The following is a 19,192-nucleotide window of genomic DNA, read 5'->3' as shown; positions in this document are numbered from 1 at the left end:
ACAAAATTATTATAAATCCTTATAAATTTGTTCACCTAAATATATTAGCAAAAATCATTCAATCAATTTGCATAAAGATAAAAAAACTATTCATATCTTTCTATATGTATATGTGATAAAGGAAAAAAAATAATATAAAATTAAAATACAAGTACAAATTTTGTATATGAAATGAAAATTAATATACATGTTTGTCAAACATGAACATCTTTTTTAGAAAAAAAAAATATAAAACATTACCATTTGAAGAAGGTACGTACTCTTGGCCCGTTAATAAATCCCCTAATATTTTATAAATTACTAAATATTTATATATGATTGACATTTTTTTTATTGCTAAACATCAATTTCGAAGTACACCCAATATTATGGGGTATTTCAAATACTTTCACACGGCTTTGGCCTCACAAAATACAAACTTTTTACACATTACTAAAGAAAAAGAATTACATAACTCTCTTAAAACCTTCTTTTGAGGTTATTTAAATTTTTAATATCGTCCATTTCTCTTCTTCTTCTTCTTTTTTTTTTTTTTAAAAAAAAAACTTTTAATTTACGATTAAGATATATTAATAATAACAGTAATAATAATATTTGCTTCATTACTATTATTTTTTTTATTTAAGCGTTTGAATTGCTCCAAATTTCCTCAAGCTCTCTAGCAAAGGCTTTTTGTCTTCCAATTACGATTGTAATGTGGTCTTTGTTTTGCACAACATTCACACGCGCCTTTGGTACACGCGCCTTCACGTTGTAGCTGCAGTCTACCGGAACTACGTCGTCGTCGCTGCCGTGGAATATGTTGATGTGGCAGTTCACGCGCTCTCGGACGGCGTCCAAATATCTCTCTATCTTTCCACCGGTTCCACATATGACGTTGTGGAGTGTGTGCCACGCGGCGTTGTGCGTGTGGGCGAAGAAACCCTCCACTAAAAATGATTCTATTCTGAAAAATATAAATATCCACTTGTTAATATGACAGGCTGTGATGAGGAGGAAAAAAAACAAAAAAAAAAATCTATTGGATTAAAATACTAATTTTTTAAACATGATTTCTTCCATTTTGATATTTATACTCTCAATAAAACAAAATTGATTTTTTTAGGTTAAATTGTAAATTAGGTTCTATGTTTTTCTAAAAAAAAATTTAAACTTTTTTGGGAAAAAAAATTTATAACAATCTTTATAATCTGATGAAACCTAATAAATAGTTGGTTGAGCAAAAATTACAAAATTATTTATGCAAGTTTTATCAAACTATAAGGACCAAATTTACAATTTAACATTTTGTTAATCACAATCCGTTAAAATAATAAATAATAATTTCACATAAGAAAAATATAATATGTGATTATATTTTCTAAATTTATAACAAAAATACTAATAAATAATTTTTTTTTTGGAAAAACCAATAATAAACTAGACTAAACTTAAAATTTTTTGAAAATACAGGGATAAATATTAGAACTTTGAAGTTAAACAAGCCTAAAGTACAAACAACAAAATGTTACTTTAACATTTTTTTTTAAAATTTAAATTCAATCATCGTAAGAATTGGGATTTAACCATGGATCTTGTAATTTGTGTGTATTATTTATAGAATTATATTGGGATTTACAATTAAAACACTCTAAAAAGGTACTATCCTGTAAAGAGTTACAGTAGCTAGCATTAAATTACAAGAAGCAAAAATCACAAAATATCATTTACTAGCTTATTTTGTGTCAGTTTTGTGGTGTTTTATTTTTCCTGCATGCCTGTAACGTACATCAGAATATATATAATACATAACTGCATTAAATTTTACTTTTACTTTTATTTCTATAAATTTTTTCTAGTAAAATTGGAAATAAAAGGATCCAAACCCACCCATATGTTAACTAAACGAATGCTACAACTTGGACCCAAGTTCCTGACAAATTAAAACTTTTGGACATTGAGTTCAAATAATTGAAAAGGATCAGATACTACATCAAGTTGTGTTAAAGGACCAGGGTTGTATATTACTTGACTCGGACCCGGCTAGAATCATAAACTTGGTTGACCTAGACCAGATTGGATGAGAAATATTGTAGGATGGTCTATCTCATCAATGAACTTACAATTTTGTTTTTCTATAGAAATATCAAAATTTTTTTGGATAATTTGTAGGTAGGAAAATCGAATCTCTATTGTTTTTTTTTTATATATATATATATTTGCAATATTATGATGGAAAGTGAAGGAAGTGAACATTAAATCAACGAATTTATATCAATTGAGCCACATGCACCCTATATCTTAAAATGGTTGACTATTATATTTGAGTTATGTAGTTGAGAAGGATTTTAAAGGAAAATAAAAATGATGATTTTTCACTAACAATTTTCTTTGTGGGTATTAATTACTTAAAAAATGTAATCTAGTACAGTAGCTTAATTTAATTATAAAAAAAATAAGTTTTTAAAAACTTTTTTTAAAATTTAATTTAAAAATTTGAAAAATCTTTCAAAATGTATGTTGGACCGCTAGAAAACTATTGAAAGTAGTATTTATAGACTTAATTCATTGTTAAAAAAGGAACACTAAAAAATAAAAGGTTACTAAGAAAGGCTTAAATTTTGAGTTTTTTACTTAATTAGGTTTCTAATTCATTATATGATTTTTGAAAGCTCGTGAATAAATTAGATAGTTAAATGTTTTATTAGTCACAAAATTAAATTCTATATTTAATAAGTCTATGAAATCTATTTAGGGACTACACTTGTTAGACTCAAAAACAAATGGAATGTTTTAGAGATATATCTGACTCAAAAACCTAAAAGTCGAAACCAATGTTGTTATTGAACAAATTAAAAAGTTAGAAATAGAAGTATTCGTAAATTCGAACCTAACAAAACGGTTACACCAAAAATCAAATCAAAACAATTGTCAAAGGGTGTTCAACATTTTTTTTCTCCTTTTGGTGAAAGATTCGTAATTATGGTTAAACAAAGAAAAACAACTCAAGGAACTGAAGTTTGGTGAGAAAAAAATGAGAGGAAAATACCTATTTCTGGTGACAAGTTTGGTTAGAAACTCCCAAAAGCGATGGTTCTTGCATATGAGTAGGCACACCGTCCTTGAGATGTGCTCATACCAGCAAGCTATCGACGCCCCTAGGGCTATCGGCGGCCACACCCGCCGCGGCGCAACCTTCCTCATCACGTATTGGCTCGGTTCTACACCCTTTGGTGCCGGATAATATGGCTGCAAAAAAAAAGTTTAATATGACTATTATCGTGTATTTAATCATTTATTAATGTTTTTAATAATTTTTTAAAGTTGGGTTAGTATAATTTGTACAAAATTCAATAAATATCATTATCAATTATAGGAGTAAATAACATGTGTTGTTTTAAGAGTTGAAAAATAAGATGATGGTGGAAAAAATTCTAGTACAATAAAAATATGATCATACTTCCTTTGTTCACACTAGAAATTTGTTTTTATAAGTAATTTTTTAATTTTAGAGGATCCCTCATTATTTTCAAAAGCATACTATCGTGGCAAATAATAAATGGAAGAATTTTCTATATGACCAAATGAGTGATTTTTAGTATAAATTTGGGAGGAAACAACAACCCAACACCTAACAAGTTACTATCAAGATTCATTGAGAAGGAAATGAAATTATTAGAGTTCATACACAACAAATGATTATTAATATTAAATCAAGACAAAAAAAATGACATTTTAGAAGTTTGAACACAAGATACTCAATAAATACCTTAATAATTAGATAGGAAAGAAAACGATATGAACAAGAGGAGTTCAACAAGTGATATTAAATATCAATTGTAAAGGAAGGAAAACGATATGACATGAGTTTGGATACTAAAATTGAGTGAACAAAGGACCACAAATATTAACAAATATGACATTAGAGGAGTTTGAAGCGTACCGGTGCAAGCAGTGTTAATGACTTGATAGAGCTGGGATGCTTGACGGCTAAAGCGAGGGCCAAAATGCAGCCGAGGGAATGAGCAACGATGTGGAAGGACTTGACTTTGTACGCTTCGAGAACCGAGGTTTCGATCATGTCGACGTGCTCTTTCAATGTGTAGAGTGAATCAGCCGGTTTCGGACTTTGACCAAAGCCGAGAAGATCAACGGCGAGGAACCGATATGACGATTTAGCCGACTCCGAGAAGTTTGGGAAAAGGGTTTCCGTCCAGAAAGCCGATGAAGAAATGAAGCCATGAATGAACAGTACGTCTTCACGTGGGTGATCTGAAAACCACCCATTCTTGAGTTATGTTTCAATAGTTGTATGTGCATTCAATGATAATTAAGCTTAAATGCTCCATTTTCATTTTTTTTTCCTTTTTTTTAATAGTCACTAGATTAATTTGAACTTTCAACTTCAAGAAAAACAATACATATAAATTTTGATTAAACTATGCTTCGGCTTTAATGATTCTTGTTTGGTAGTGCAATTTGAATATTTTAAAAAAATTGATCTCTAATTTTCAAACCGTACATTTTTTTTTTCCTTTTCAGATTAATTTTCAAAATATGATATTTGAACATTCTTTTTTAAATTATCCATTGTCATTATGGTTATATTGCATTTTAATATAAATATAGGACCTAAGTTATAGGTTTATAACAAAAATCAGATTGGTAGAAACATCTTTTTGACTATCATTAATGTTTTCGAAACCTAGCTAAGAGAGAGAATTGCAAAAAGGAAGAAAGATTAGGCCTTTTTCCCCCTCTTATTATTTCCTTAAAAAAGTAAACAATTATCACAATTTTAATGGTAATATGTAGGTAAGAACATTAGCTAAAATTAGGTGATCAAAATAACGAAAATAATTATTTCTCGAAAGTTTAGGTTTAGAAACTACAATATATTTTCCCCCAAAAAATTTAAAGAAAAAAAAAGAAAATTGACATTTCAAAACTCTAAAAGATTAAAAAAAAAGAAAAAGAAAAGAAAAGAAAAGAAAAGAAAAGAAAGAAAGACCTCTTGAGAAGAATTCAAAGGTCAAAATGAATCATTTAAAAGTAAAATCGAAGTTCAAAAACTAAAATTCAAACACGAGCGCAATTAAAATTACCTTTCAGTCCATGCGAACGAACAAAGAGCGATTGTTTAGGGGAAGAAGACCAACGAGTACAAGGTTTACAATCACAGTCCGACCATCTAGGATTTTGGCCACCATTGATCTTGTCTTGAAGCATTTCAACAATGGTGGAATTAACAGTAAACGTCGACCCAACCGCGGTGGTCGTCGTGGAACCAACAAGAAAAGGCATAACCTTAGATATCTCAGAGAGATAAGAAGGACGAGTATAAAGAGTATCAGAAACTTCTTCAAGCTGAAGTTTAGTGGACAAAGACAAGACATTTTTTTGAGAGACCAAAACCTTATTCCCATCACTACTTGTAATAGCTTCTTTATGGGAAGAACAATAACAAGGTTTCCATTGGGATTCAAAGAAGAAATCAGCCATTTTGTAAACAAAACATAACACAATGTCGAAGATGTCAAGAAGAGAGAAGAGAAAAATGCTTACGACTTCATTTGTGAAATGGCCAATTGATTTGAAAACCCATTTGGCTGATTTGGCCATTGAAGAAGAAGAAGAAGAAGAAGAAGATATTGATAACATTTTGATAGAAAGAGACTAATGATTTTGGAGATATAAAAAAGAGTTTAACTTTCTCTCTACCTGTTTTGTAATTTCTTCATTGATAATTTTAAAAAAAAAAAAAAAAAAAATTGACTTTTTTTTTTGGAGAGAGAGAGATAAATAGTCAGGGAGTAGCAGATAGCAGATGAAATAATAATGAATTCATTGTTTTATTTAAAGCCATCTGTTGAGGAGAAAGGAAAAAGAAGGTGGGTGGTGGTTGAACTTCCCTTTGGGGAGAGAAGGAGGGCAAACAATCTCTGCTTGGCAAATGGGATTTTGTAGACTTGGATACAAGTTTTTTTTTTTTTTTTTTTTTTTTTTTTTTTTTTTTTTTTTTTTTTCTTTTCCTTTTCTTTTCACCACAAAAACAAAATACAAATCCCTTCCCTTTATATAAGGATAATTTGTGAAGTGCTTTCCATTTTTTTTTTAATATCTTTTTTTAAAATTTTAAATGATTTTGTTGTGTTATATGTGCACATCGAAATTCGATGGTGTGTTTTGGGATAACGACTATCTTAATACTATAATAATCATCTCTTGTTATAATAAATACTATTTTGTATTCCCCAATTGGCTACCGTTAATATTATTTCAAAACTCTCATTTATTACAGTATTTACTATTTGCTATAATTTTTACTATTTTACATTCATCATTTTTTTTATTCTTTGCTCTAGTTCGTTCTCAAACTAAAATAGTTTACACCTCAAACACATACTATTATAACCTAAACTAAAATAATTTACATCTCAAATACAAGTTATTATAACTCAACTATAATAACTTAGAACTATAATGACCAACTCCTTGCCAAGGCTTTGCTTGGTAACCATTTTTTTTTTGTTTTGTTTTAAATGAAGCATATTTCTTCCCAATTTTTTAAATGGTTTGCATCTTTATTCCGTATAAAAGTGGAATGTTTAGCCAAATTCTAAAGAAAAACAAGTTTTTTCAAAACTATTTTTTTAGTTTTCAAAATTTGGCTTAGTTTCTCAAAATATTAGTAAAAAAATAGATAACAAAATAAGAAATTTAAAGATGAAAGAAATATTCATAGGCTTAATTTTCAAAAATTAAAAACTAAAAACTAAATCGTCATCAAATTATCAAAAGGGCCTAAACTTTTAAGAAAATTCAACTATGTATTAAATTTCTAAAAGTAACATGTGCAATTAATTTGATTATTAACTATTTAGTTTTTGGTATTTGACATTTGAAAATCAAGCTTATAAAGTTTATTTTTTAATTATTAATTTTTTTTATACTTTCTATCGATGTTTCCATTGATTTTTTTTTTCTACTTTCTATCGATCTTTCTATTAATATTCTTGTTTTTTGTTTTTAGATTTTACCTAATAAATCAATTTCTTTTAAAGAAAAGTGAAAATCATGATAATAGAATTATAAAGAAATTAACAAAAGCATAAATTTTAAAATCAAAATCTACCCACGAAATAATTATCATATGAAACCTTTAAGAAAAAAGCACAATTTCTTTCAAATTACGGTCCTGTGATTAATTTGTTAACAATTTAGTTTTTTTTTTTAATTTTTAAAAGTTGTGCTTGCTTTTAGTAATTTCTTTGCATTGATTATAATCTTTCTTAAGATAATATTTGAATTTTTAGCCAAATTATAAAATAAAGATAAATTTTCAAAACCTAAATAGTTATTAAATGATGACTAAATTTTTCATTTTAATTCTAAACAACCCTCTAGTATTGTTAAACTTTTGATATAGTACATGGTTAGGTGGTACAATAGATTAGAAAAATAACATTTGAATATGACATATGGTGATTATAACTATCCGAATTTTTAAGATTTATAATAGAGTTGATTACTATTATACATGTAATTACAAAATCAAAACCTAGTGATGAATGTTCTAAATAAATAAATGGCGGCAAAAGTGAGTAGGTTTAATTGAGTGTAAAATACAATCAAACAAATAAAATTTGGTTTGAAAATCTATTCCATTTAATCAAATCCATCTAATTTTTGGCTTGGTTGTTGATGTTTCCCAATATAATTAAAATCAAAGTTGAAAAATTGAGCAATTCATTTAAAACTTTTATAGCTACATTACTATAAAGCAAGGATCAAAATTTATTGACTAAACTATCGCAAAGTAAGCATATAGTTCAACTTAATTGCCATAAATTACTTCCCTTAACATTGGAAAGGTTGAATTTCTTTTCATTCGCTAAAAAAATATTAAAGTATGATTGTAGTTACAATTATACATCCTCAAACTTTTAAATGTAAAAATTAGACCTTCAAACTTCTACAAAGGTTAAAATTGGACCTTTAAATTTATGATAGTTGTAGAAGTTAGACCCGCAGATGATAAAAATCGACCGTTCGAACTTATACAATTGTTATAATTTCTACAAAGATGTAAATTTGAGGGTCCAATTTTAACAATTGTAAAAATTTGAATACCCGAATTTTACAGATGAAAGTTTGATCTCTGTAATTTTATTCGCTTTATTTCCTTGTACATGACTCTCTCTTTTCTTTTTTTCTTTTTTTTTTAATGCATCACTTTTGGATTTCGAATATGATGAGGATGTTATGGATATGTCAATCTAATTGGGATATCTCGGTACATCTATTGATCCCATCTCTTCTCATATCCTATTAAAAAAAAAATTAAAAATTTGATGATGTAATTACAACTACTATCAGGATTGATTTTTTTGCCATCCACCTAAAAACTAAATTATTAATTTCAACCTTAAAAATTCTCTCTTTTAATTAACCAAAATAGAATCTAAGATAGAGAATAAATCTAAAAGAAAAAAAAAAGTTGTTGCCATTAAGAAAAAGTTATGGGCCACACTTAAAATAATATTATATATATACTATTTTTCTTGTCAAGAAGGGTTACAGCTCATGAGTATGTTATATTGAGAAATTTGTGGCCAAACTTATTAAATATTGTTCACAATTAATCTTATAAGTGAATGAATAAACAGTGCTCTCAAACCTCTAGTATTAAATGCAAGCTGCATAGGCCACATGACCTCTTCAACTCTCTTAGATGTCATCTTCACCACCGTCCTAACTGGTAAATGTCAAGTTCTTTTAACGTCTAAACGAAATTCGTGGTCGGTTCTAAAACTTTGTTTAAATTGAACTGACGATAAATAGGGATGTCCATTTTCTCCGATGAACCCATCCCTAATAGGACTCAGAGTCCCTATCTAATGAAGCATTAGTTTCTACATGCTTGATAAAGACTACTTTAAATGGGATGGATCTTTATTTTCTGTAAATGTTAAAAACTCTCTCTAACATGTGTCAAGTTTCATAGTTTTTAAATCTATAGTATAGGTTATCTTTATTTTAACTGACATAAAATTTATGTTATCGACTTCAAAGTTAGATGTTCGATTTTCTCAACCAATAAATTACAGAAAAAAATATTGTCAATTTGTTTAATTATATAAAAATTTAGATTTTAGGTTAAAACACTATTTTGGTCTCTTTTCTTTGGATTTTATTCTATTTTAGTCTAAATATTTTCAATTTTTCAATTTAGTCTTTTATAGTTATTTTTTCGAAATTAATTGAATATTAATAATAATTTTCATGAAAAACGATTTATAAGAGGGATTAAATGATGATAGAAACTAACTTTTTAATGAAAAATCTCACAATAAAATAATTTTTAGATTTATTAAAACTACATTAACTAAAATAAAACAAAACTTTCTCCACAAATTTATGTAAAAGGTTTTTGTAATTAATATTTCAAAGGATACTTTTTTTAGCCTTTAGATTTTTTTATCTTTTTGAGAAATGAAATCTAAAACAAAGAATTTTTTTTTGTAATCATGCAAAGGCATGGCATAATTTCAATGATATAGTCAGTTCAAATCTTCTCATAATGAATTTTTTATTATGTAATATTAACTATTAAGGAAAGAAAAAATTTCTCTTACAGTAGTATTTATAGGTATATTAATCCAAAGTACTTTAGATTTTTTTTTTTTTTTGAAGTTCAAAAATTCAGTTTGTCATTTTTTAAGATTAATTTTGAACAATATTGACAAGGAAAAAAGGATCATGAGGTGCATCGAAAAATCTCAACAAAGTTGACACCTCTCCAACATTCTCATCACGTTCCAAGACAAGAAATGATGATTCATTAATCGACAAAAAGAATACAGAGACGAGTTAGAGGAAAACTCGAAAGTCAATAAAAAAAGAGAATTCGTAAAGCACCCAAATAGATGATAAGTTAAGAATGTCCTCCCAGAGATGACCCGTTGTCTTGTTACGATCATGAAATGTTCGGTCATCATTTTCCAACCAAATGTTCCACAAAGTCACACCAATAAGATTGCACATTAGAAATTTTCTTTTAGTTGAATTCTTCAGGTGAATGAAGATGGCAAGGATCTCATCCGAGGAATGAAGAATATCAACAGCAGCCTCAGAAAACCTGTAAAAGAGGGGCCAAATTTGATTAGAATAGCAGTCACATTCATATATGAATAATACTTTTGTTTATCGATTTTTATTCCATAATACGAGATTTTATCTCAAAATCAATTCATTCTTATTAGAGTAGCCTATTTATTTCATAAACAATGTGAAATCCTTTAATTTTTCAAAAATGAGATTTTGGACAATTTTCAAATATTTAAATTGTGTTTGATAATTATTTGGTTCCTTTTCAATTTTATTGAAGATCTTTGAAGAGACAACTACTTAATCCTTTTTATTTTTACATTTTGAAGATTATCTTTATAAATATTTGTTCCTTTGTATGTGTTTATTTTTTTTCTTATCTAACTTTTTCTAAATGTTTTCCAAATTCTTGAAAACTAATTAAAGAAAGTATTATGTATTGTGGGTATGTAATTGATGACACATATCTTCACTTATATTGAACTTTGTGGGTGAAACTAAATGCAAAACTATAAGAACTTATGTACAAAAAATATATAATATTAAAACCATTATCGAGATATCTAAATGTTCGTTTTTCCAAGGAAAATATAAAAACTTATTTTTGTTTTTAAAATTTAACTAATAACTCATTGAAAACCATATTAATAAATAAATTACAACGAACAATCAAAAATAATTTTCAAACTCAAAACGAAATAATTTTCAATGGGGTTTTAGTCTTTCCAAAGTATATGTTCAACTAGGATCATATCCAACTGTACAAATATGAGTAGCAAGCTTTTTATAAAATTGAAGAGATATAACATCTGGAGTATGAAAATTTAAATCTCCGACCATGATCTATAATGACAAAAAAAAAAAAAAAAAATTGGGAGTCATGGACTCCCATCCCACCTTTGTATCTTCTCCACATAAATGTGCATTTACTCTTAAAAAGAGATTATGTCAATTATCATTGAACTTAGCTCATTTTCACGAAATTATTTGTAATAATTACTTTGTTTAAAATTTGAATTAGTAATAATTCATGCATGCTTGAGATTATGAAACTTCTTCGATGCGATCATACCAGCATTACTATATTAGATTCCCTCAAAATTTTACTATTAAATGTGTTTGAACGAGTAATATTAAATTGGATGACCACTTAAAAAATACTCGCGTTACACCACTTATTAGGAAGCTTCTTATATGGATTGCAAAAATTTAAAACGGTACCAAATACCAAGTCGCATAATTCTAACATGTGTGATTCAAAATGGTTCATATTGGACCACTACTTTAGACAATCATAACAGTCGGAGAAAAAAAAATATTACTTAATTATTATTTTTTATTTTTTGGAAAGAAAAAAAACACTATTATTGGAGGCTATATATAGCTTTTGAGAAAGTATTATCTGATAGAGCTTTCTATATTAATGCACATATTTTCATGGATATAATTCAATTTTTTTAAAAAAGCAGTTGAAATAAATTTGGTTGAAGAAACTTGTTCATAGGTTCACCAACATTCAAAAATTAAAATTTGTGTAGTGTTATGGTAAATAATTGTCCAATGATTTATTGATAAAAAATGATATTACTATTTTTCCAAGGTTCTTTTCATTATTTTTTAGTGTAATTTAATGTGATTTTCTACTATTCACGTAAAGTTACAACTCTCTTTTCAAGACAATTATTAATCCTTGGAAAAGAAAAGTTTACCTTAATGAAACTTTAAATAAAACTTGAATTTTCAACCACCACTACGACAATTTTAGAATTTTTTGTCACTGAATTGCCATCAAGTAAACTTTATGCATGACACTATAAAAAATGTCATAAAGTGTAACATATGTTTTTTTTAATTGTTACAGTAATATAATTAGCTAATTTTTTATCAATAAAATTTGGACAACATGTCATGCACGATGTCAACCATAATATTTCATGACGAACAGATTTTGTCAAAATATTTTTTCTTATCTATTGATATTGGCTAGTTTTCTTTCTTTTTCTTATAGAGAATGTTTTCTCCTTCTTTCGAAGTATATAGTGATCTTATTTATTTTTTTCAAGGTTATCCCTTTCTTAAAAAAGTGGGTACATCAAAAGTTTTGAGTTTTGAGTTTTGAGATTGTCTAAACCTCAACCTTCATGTACTGTAGTAAAAAAAATACATTGTATTTCCCTATTGAGAGTTTGTTCCAGAAGTCAATTAGACTTGGTTGAATTGTTGTGAGTGTAGCAAATCACTGAGGGAGTAAGTGAAAACACGGGCTGTGTTTTTTGATGTTGTATTGAGCGGATGAAGCTCAACTAAATCTTGGAAAAAACTTGCTTATGAAGGTGAGGGGAGTTCAACTTAGGGGAACCTAAGTACTTCAGTGGAAGGAGTCTATCAGATATAGATGATACTGTATCCAACATGGTATGGTATTAGATTAAAGAGTAACTTTTTTTTGTTCTATATTAGATTCATTTATTTTTCACTAATCGCCACATAAAACTTTTTTTTTAAAATTTTTTTATGACGTGTAGTAAACATAGTCAACAAATAAAACTTAATAGAAATCACTTTTTCCTCAAGTTATACTACATATAATAAAAGTTTCATTTTTAATCCCTAGGTTTTGGATCTAGTTCCGATTTATTTCTTAGATATCAAAATGTTACACTTTTATTTTTTACATTTTGAGTTCGATTTCAACATAGTTCTAGATTTAAAAATGTTACAATTTTACGCTTTAGATTTTAGTTTTGTTTCAATTGGTTCTCTAAGTTTCAAGATTTACACTTTTAAATTCGATTTTCATTAAATATTCACATTTAATCCTTGACATTAATTTTTATTAATTGAAATTTTAAATTTAATTTTAATAAAGATGAAAAATAGTGAAATTTAATTAATTATAGTTTTTCAATTCCTTAAAATTAATAAATAGAGATTAATACTAAAAACGAAAAAGTGATTATTTAGTGAAAAATTAAAGTAATTAAAAGTGTTAGATTTTAAAACCCAAGAACCAAATTGATCTCAAGGATAAAATTGTAACATGTTAAAATTTAAGGACTAAATTAAAATCAAACTCAAAGTTGAAAAACTAAAAATGTAACATTTTAAAACTGATAGATCAAAAAAAAATTACACTAAAAACCTAGAGACTAAAAAAGGTCTTTTTCCTATATTTTAGCTACTATTGATAAGACGTCAAGAATGACATGTTATCATTACAAAAATGTTAATAACATCAATGTCCTACTACCGTCAAGATTCATTACACATGACTATTTCTTTATATCACATAAACGCTTTGGTTAAATGTACATTACTGTCAATGCTACCACTTAGCTCATCTCACTTGAGTTGATTGATGACTTAACACAAGCTATCGAGAATTGTAAAACTTTTCATGTTTTTCAACATCTTGTTTTATTCTTAAGTTTTAAATTCATAATATTTTATATTTGAAAATATTGAAAACATATTTGGGAATGATTCTAAAATGATTAAAATCATTTTTTTTTTCATTTTCAAAATCACTCTCAAACATATTTTTCATCATTCAAAATCAATTTTAATGATATGAAAATTTCATTTAAAAATATAAAATTCAACATTAGAGTGATTAAAGACATATTTTTATGTCATTTTAACTTCAACAAAATGATATTAATCATTTTAAAATTATGGAATGAAATATTTGTGAAGCATTGGTATATCAAGAGAATAATATCGTCCTGTTTCCAAACTTTATTGACGTATATCAAAGAGACATAACTATGTCAAGTGACCACATTTAGTGGGAGGACTTCATCATGATTATGGGCACTTTGAAATCAAGTTAAGGGATGTCATTTTCATATCTATACGTGTGTAAGATATTTTTTGGAGCATTGGTTTGGAAACAAATTTGAATACGAGCTAAATTAGTTATATATTCGATCAGATAGTTAAAGATTCAAACCATTTTAATCTTAATATAAATGGTTGAGAGATCAGTGAGTGCATCAAGATATTCAAACTATTTCTTTAAATTAGTGTAATTTAAAGTTGAAGTATGATCCTCTATCATTTCAAAGATGGTTTTTTTTTTTTTAATGAAAATAACTGTTAGTAATTTTCCCTTTGAATCTCAACATGTTTATTTATTCTAAGCCTATTAAAAATATGTTTTTCTAAGTTTTCTCTCTCCTCTTCCCTTCTTCCCATTTTGGACAATAATCATTAGATGAGACTAATTTTGCTCATTTCATCTCTAAGTGGTGGACACACATCAAGTGATGTTGTTGGATAATGATATCACATCAATGTTTGATAGTATCATGTCATTTCTTACATTTGAGTATTACCTGATAAGCACACTTCATATTAATGAAGATGTTGTCTGTCATTCGTATACCTAAGAATTTTCTCTTCTTTAATCGATATGAGACTTTGATCTTAACTTCCAATGTTTGATATTTGTATATATCCATTGTGGTTTTATTTCATACTCCACATTTAGATAGACCATGTAAAAACAATAAGGTTTATTACGATATGGACCTACGGGCATATAACACTGATCCCTTGTTAAAGATAAATTTCATTGTAATTTAAGTTCGATTACATACGTAATGATTGACAAAGTAGAAACTTGATCAAACGACTAAACGGTAATAATATATGAGAGTGACTTATATATCACATGTAAATTGATCACAATATATTGTATAGGGCCAACATAAGCATAATTCAAAACACTATTAAAAACGATAGGCATGCAATTGACGAATGTTGATGGGAGAACTAATGGTTTCATCTCCATCAAGGAGCTCTTTGGCAATTATGATATTAGCAGCTTCTGTTGGGTGATAAGCATCCCAAAACACATATTTTGATCGATCATCACACAAAAAGGAGCTTGATGATTGGTTTTGATCTTGGTTTTGGTCCTTGTAGCAAATGAAAGGAGGAAAGTATCCACCACAACATGGTTGCTTTGCATTCACAAACCCTATTATCATGTTTTCAAAACAATTAAAATATTTCACCATATGAAAAAATAATTGGAGTTAAAAGAAATGTTGAAACGACAAATTAAAAAAAAAAGTAAGAAAAACGTAAACAGTAAAGTTTGATAAAGATGTTTACATTGTTAACTAACAATGAATTATTTTCACGAATGGAAGAAGATAACAATATATTATTGAGAGAAATACTGCAGAAGTTCCAATAGGTAAGAGGGTTTATATATGACATCTCTGTAAATCCTAAGCCTATAATCCAAACCTCGTATTTAGTTATTCAAAGCACGAAATAACATATTCAAGACGTAACAATAAAAAAGTTACCAAAAAGTACAAGTGTTTTTCTAAAAAAAAAAAAAAAAAAAAAAAAAAAAAAAAAAAAAAATTAAAAGTTGAGAAGTTTTTGTAAAGAAACAATGTCTATACATTGCCAATAATTATAATTACGATTTTACCTACTTTAACCTATCTGCCCAATTTTTCTTCGGTCAAATCACCATTTTATTCTTCAAGATTTGAGCTTCATTTAATTTTTTTTCTATATAATATTTATGCTATTACCCAATGCTTTACTTGTTTATTTATTATTTTTTTACATGGCAAAAGAGAGAAAATAGGTGTCTTGGGATTAGAACTTTGGCAAATGTAGTGTATTAAAAGACACCCTTTTTCTACACAACCTATTTCCTTCCGACCTAAATCCCACCAAATTTTCTTTTTTTGGACTAAAGTTCAAACTTTAATACAACTAGCCCTATGTAGTCATTCAATTTAACCTATTAACTCATACCTAAAGGTCAATCCATTACTTTTCTCTAATGTCATGAATATATTGTAAAAGTGAACTATTCGACAAAAAACTTTTAAAATCATATAGGGAATCAAAATAAAATCTAACTTAGACAATAAATGTATAAAAACAATTTAAACGCAAATCAAAACTTGCAATATTTTATTAATGAAAGCATTGAATTAAAAGTTGGGATTTGAAATCTAACCATATTGTTGATAATTGACAATAATCTTCGTGAAGACCGTATATGAATTGGCATAAACGAACATGGTATTGGGACCAAACTCTAAATTCAATTGATCAACCACTTCATTTAGTTTAAAATTGTAGGCTTCAATCAATCGGTTCACTTCTTCTGAGCATTTTTCATTTGTTACAAAATGTACTGCTCGTACAAATGGAATGCATCCTAGTGGTCCAACTCCCACCACTACAAACTTTCGTGCTCCCAACTTGTGTAGTTGCTTCATCCATAAAAACTTATAATTATTACCACAAGCTACTTAAATCCAGACATAAGAAATAACCTCTTCATTTATAACCAACTATATTTTTCAAATCATAAATTCACTAGCCAAGTATAGAGATATACAAAGTTATAAACCATATCAAATTAATTAAGTACTCGATAGTTTTACAAATATTGTACCATAAATCGTATTAAAAAATGACTGATTAGGGTTATTTGTGTTCTGATCGGAAGTAGGAAAAGTAAGGTTTAAGTAATTTACTTGGTTAAGTTTTTCTTTGCCCAAGGTCATACTTATTCTTCAAGTCTTGCCAAAATATCATTGTCCCAAAAATTAGCACTAACACTAAAGTCCCTCACCATACAAAAGATTGGTATCTTCTTTTTACTTATGGTGGGCTACCTTTTGTCCTTGACCATTTCCTGGTGGAGGGTGTCCTTGGCTGTTGGTCGGATATTCTAATGCTTTCAAAACAAAAAAGCTTTTCAATTAAAAAAAATAATAATTAAAGAAATCTAAAAAGTTAAAAGACTAATATTTTGCATTTTTTTTTTCAAAAACATAATTAGTTGCCAAATTTTTAGTAGGGATCAACAGAAAGATTTCTCCAATAAAAAAGAAATATTATTTTTAAAAATATATCTACTAATAATTTAGAGTGCTCTTTATAGTTTTTATGTGATGAAAAAACAGTTAAGTTTGGTCCTTGTCATTTTAAAATCTTTGATTGAATTATTAGGTACGGTTTTGTTAATTCTCCAAAAAATCAATTTTGTATTTCCCCACTTATTTTACACATTTTCTTTTGATATTAGCTCATCATTTGTCTATACCGTACCAAAAGGGGGAATAATGCAAGAAAAATTGTCAACTTCTTTGATAAACTATAATCTAGGGTCCTAAATTGAACAAGGCAAGAACAATATAAACTAACTTTAAAAGGGTTAGATATAAACTATTTCTTTTCAACTATATTATTGTTTAATATAGATGACTAATTAAATATAAACTCAATAAAGAATCTATTATATTTTTCTTATTTTATTTTACCTTGAGATGTATTGTTAAGTTGGAGACCATATGATCCAAGTAATCACTTGGGGAAGCCTTGTTTCTTTGGAAAAATGGAATGGAGGGTTGAATATAGTTGATTATATCATTGGATCCAACTGTTAAAGAGAAAATTGCATTCTTCAAAACCTCCATTGTTTCATTCTCTCCCTTTACTTTCACCATGTAATCTCTGCTCGCCTCAAAATTCTTCACTTGCTCCCTCAGTGGAATCCTTCCCAACTATTCATAAAAAAAAAAACGTGTTACAACATAAACGAAATCGACAAACAAAAAAGAAAACATAGCCAATAATTAAATCTTGACACATAGATTATGCAGTTCATTGATAGTATGTTAGTTATGTCTACAGGGAGAGAGAGAAATATAAGATATACATATGAAAATACAAAAATACTAATAGGGTTAAAAGGTTTTGATAATACCTCTCAAAATTCTAAGCCGATAATCGTAATTAAATAAGATATAATGCGTAAGTATTTGAAACACGAAATAAGAAATTCAAGACATTATATATACACATATCTTAAATCTTATTGGGATCTAAAATATGATAAAAAAAATTAGAAGAAAAAAATCATTTTGAGTTGAATATAATGCATTACTTACAAATAAAAGACCAGTTTCATCCAAAATTCCAGAAGCTCCAGAGGCATAGTTGATTCCATTATATATCGTGTCTGCTTCTTTACTTGGAGCTAGAAATGGTAGAGGAAATGATTTGGCTCCAAGATATTCCCCTGATTCAGACTTTCCATATAAGTAATTTGATCTATAATAATTTCCTCAAATGTCAACCTATATCAATTCCAAGAATATATATATATAAAAGTTCATATATATTTAAGATCGTATGTATATATATATGAATAACTTCATATCAATAACGTTGTTAAATGTTTCATTGTTCTTCATTTCAATTTTTAAAACATATATGCATTTAAAAGTTTTCTTATATTTTTATTTCTTTGTTACTGATCTTCCAAAAATAATATATATATATATATATATATATATATATATATATGATTAAACATTGAATATGATTGCTATATTGTTAATAGTTTTTCGGTCCTATTTTTTGCAATCTTGTTTTTACAATTTAAGAGAAAGTTTGCAAATCCAATAAAATGAGGCCAAATATCCTATAAATAGCAGCCAATAATAATAATAATAATAATAATAATAATAATAATAATAATAATAATAATAATAATCCATGTTTAAAATATCTGAAATCAATACATAGGTGAATACATTACCGATAATATCTGAAATAGTTCGACCATTGGTGAACCTTCCGGTGGGCTGGCCACCGGAGGGCTTGAAATCAATACCGTATGGTGGTGAATCAGCTTTGGAGAGGGTGAAAATATAGTCATTGTTCCCGACATCAACGAGTGAATCTCCAAACACAAAGGTCGTGAAGCAATGACCACCACCAAAGAAGTTGATAAAGAAAACAATGAACGTCACAACATATGATTTAAAGAAAACCATATTTTTTTTAACACTCTCCACAGTTGTAGACTCGGTTCAAAGCTCTTGCATTATTTAACTATGTGAGCTAAAGAAGTTGATAGTGTCATGCAAAGAGAAGCATAATATGTGCATGTTTTGCAACGACTACGGTTTGAAATGGTCGCCATTACAATCTGAAAGATGTTTCCTTTTCTTTGTTTTGTTTTTTTTTTTTTTTTTTTTTTTTTTTTTTTTTTTTTTTTTTTTTTTTTTTGCTTGCTTGCATTTGTGTCAGTGTTTGAAGCATTCAT

At 27.6% G+C, this 19,192-nt stretch overlaps 2 protein-coding genes across 2 annotated transcripts; both read right to left on the bottom strand.

Annotated features, from left to right (window-relative positions):
- Positions 1-270: 270 nt before the first annotated feature.
- Positions 271-6,021, bottom strand: LOC120092660 (putative lysophospholipase BODYGUARD 1). The gene is made up of 4 exons (XM_039050807.2): positions 5,085-6,021; positions 3,923-4,251; positions 3,029-3,228; positions 271-946 (listed from the first exon to the last, which is right to left on the bottom strand). Exons 1-4 carry the CDS (start codon positions 5,638-5,640, stop codon positions 622-624), a joined length of 1,410 nt encoding a protein of 469 aa, XP_038906735.1. The 5' UTR covers positions 5,641-6,021; the 3' UTR covers positions 271-621.
- An 8,801-nt stretch (positions 6,022-14,822) lies between these two features.
- On the bottom strand, positions 14,823-18,920 carry LOC120093038 (GDSL-like Lipase/Acylhydrolase superfamily protein). The gene is made up of 5 exons (XM_039051346.2): positions 18,683-18,920; positions 18,030-18,160; positions 17,400-17,642; positions 16,085-16,343; positions 14,823-15,073 (listed from the first exon to the last, which is right to left on the bottom strand). The coding sequence occupies exons 1-5, from the start codon at positions 18,918-18,920 to the stop codon at positions 14,823-14,825; spliced, it is 1,122 nt and encodes a 373-aa protein (XP_038907274.2).
- Positions 18,921-19,192: the final 272 nt, after the last annotated feature.

The sequence above is a fragment of the Benincasa hispida genome, chromosome 12 (genome assembly GCF_027475165.1).
Source record: "Benincasa hispida cultivar pf3 chromosome 12, pf3_genome.v1.1, whole genome shotgun sequence".
Classification (NCBI taxonomy): domain Eukaryota; kingdom Viridiplantae; phylum Streptophyta; class Magnoliopsida; order Cucurbitales; family Cucurbitaceae; genus Benincasa; species Benincasa hispida.
The sequence above is the reverse complement of the archived record's forward strand: the minus strand, read 5'-3'. Positions and strand labels throughout refer to the sequence as shown.

What these genes read in the sequence shown, in the direction of transcription:
- LOC120092660 (XM_039050807.2), bottom strand. Translation starts at nt 5,640, where the DNA reads ATGTTATCAATATCTTCTTCTTCTTCTTCTTCTTCTTCAATGGCCAAA. An exon ending in CATTAACACTGCTTGCACCG is followed by an intron (nt 3,229 to 3,922) that starts GTACGCTTCAAA and finishes TTTTTTTTGCAG; the next exon opens with CCATATTATCCGGCACCAAA. An exon ending in AAACTTGTCACCAGAAATAG is followed by an intron (nt 947 to 3,028) that starts GTATTTTCCTCT and finishes TATATTTTTCAG; the next exon opens with AATAGAATCATTTTTAGTGG.
- LOC120093038 (XM_039051346.2), bottom strand. Translation starts at nt 18,920, where the DNA reads ATGGTTTTCTTTAAATCATATGTTGTGACGTTCATTGTTTTCTTTATC. An exon ending in ATGAAACTGGTCTTTTATTT is followed by an intron (nt 17,643 to 18,029) that starts GTAAGTAATGCA and finishes TTTTATGAATAG; the next exon opens with TTGGGAAGGATTCCACTGAG. An exon ending in TGTCAATTATCAACAATATG is followed by an intron (nt 15,074 to 16,084) that starts GTTAGATTTCAA and finishes ACATGATAATAG; the next exon opens with GGTTTGTGAATGCAAAGCAA.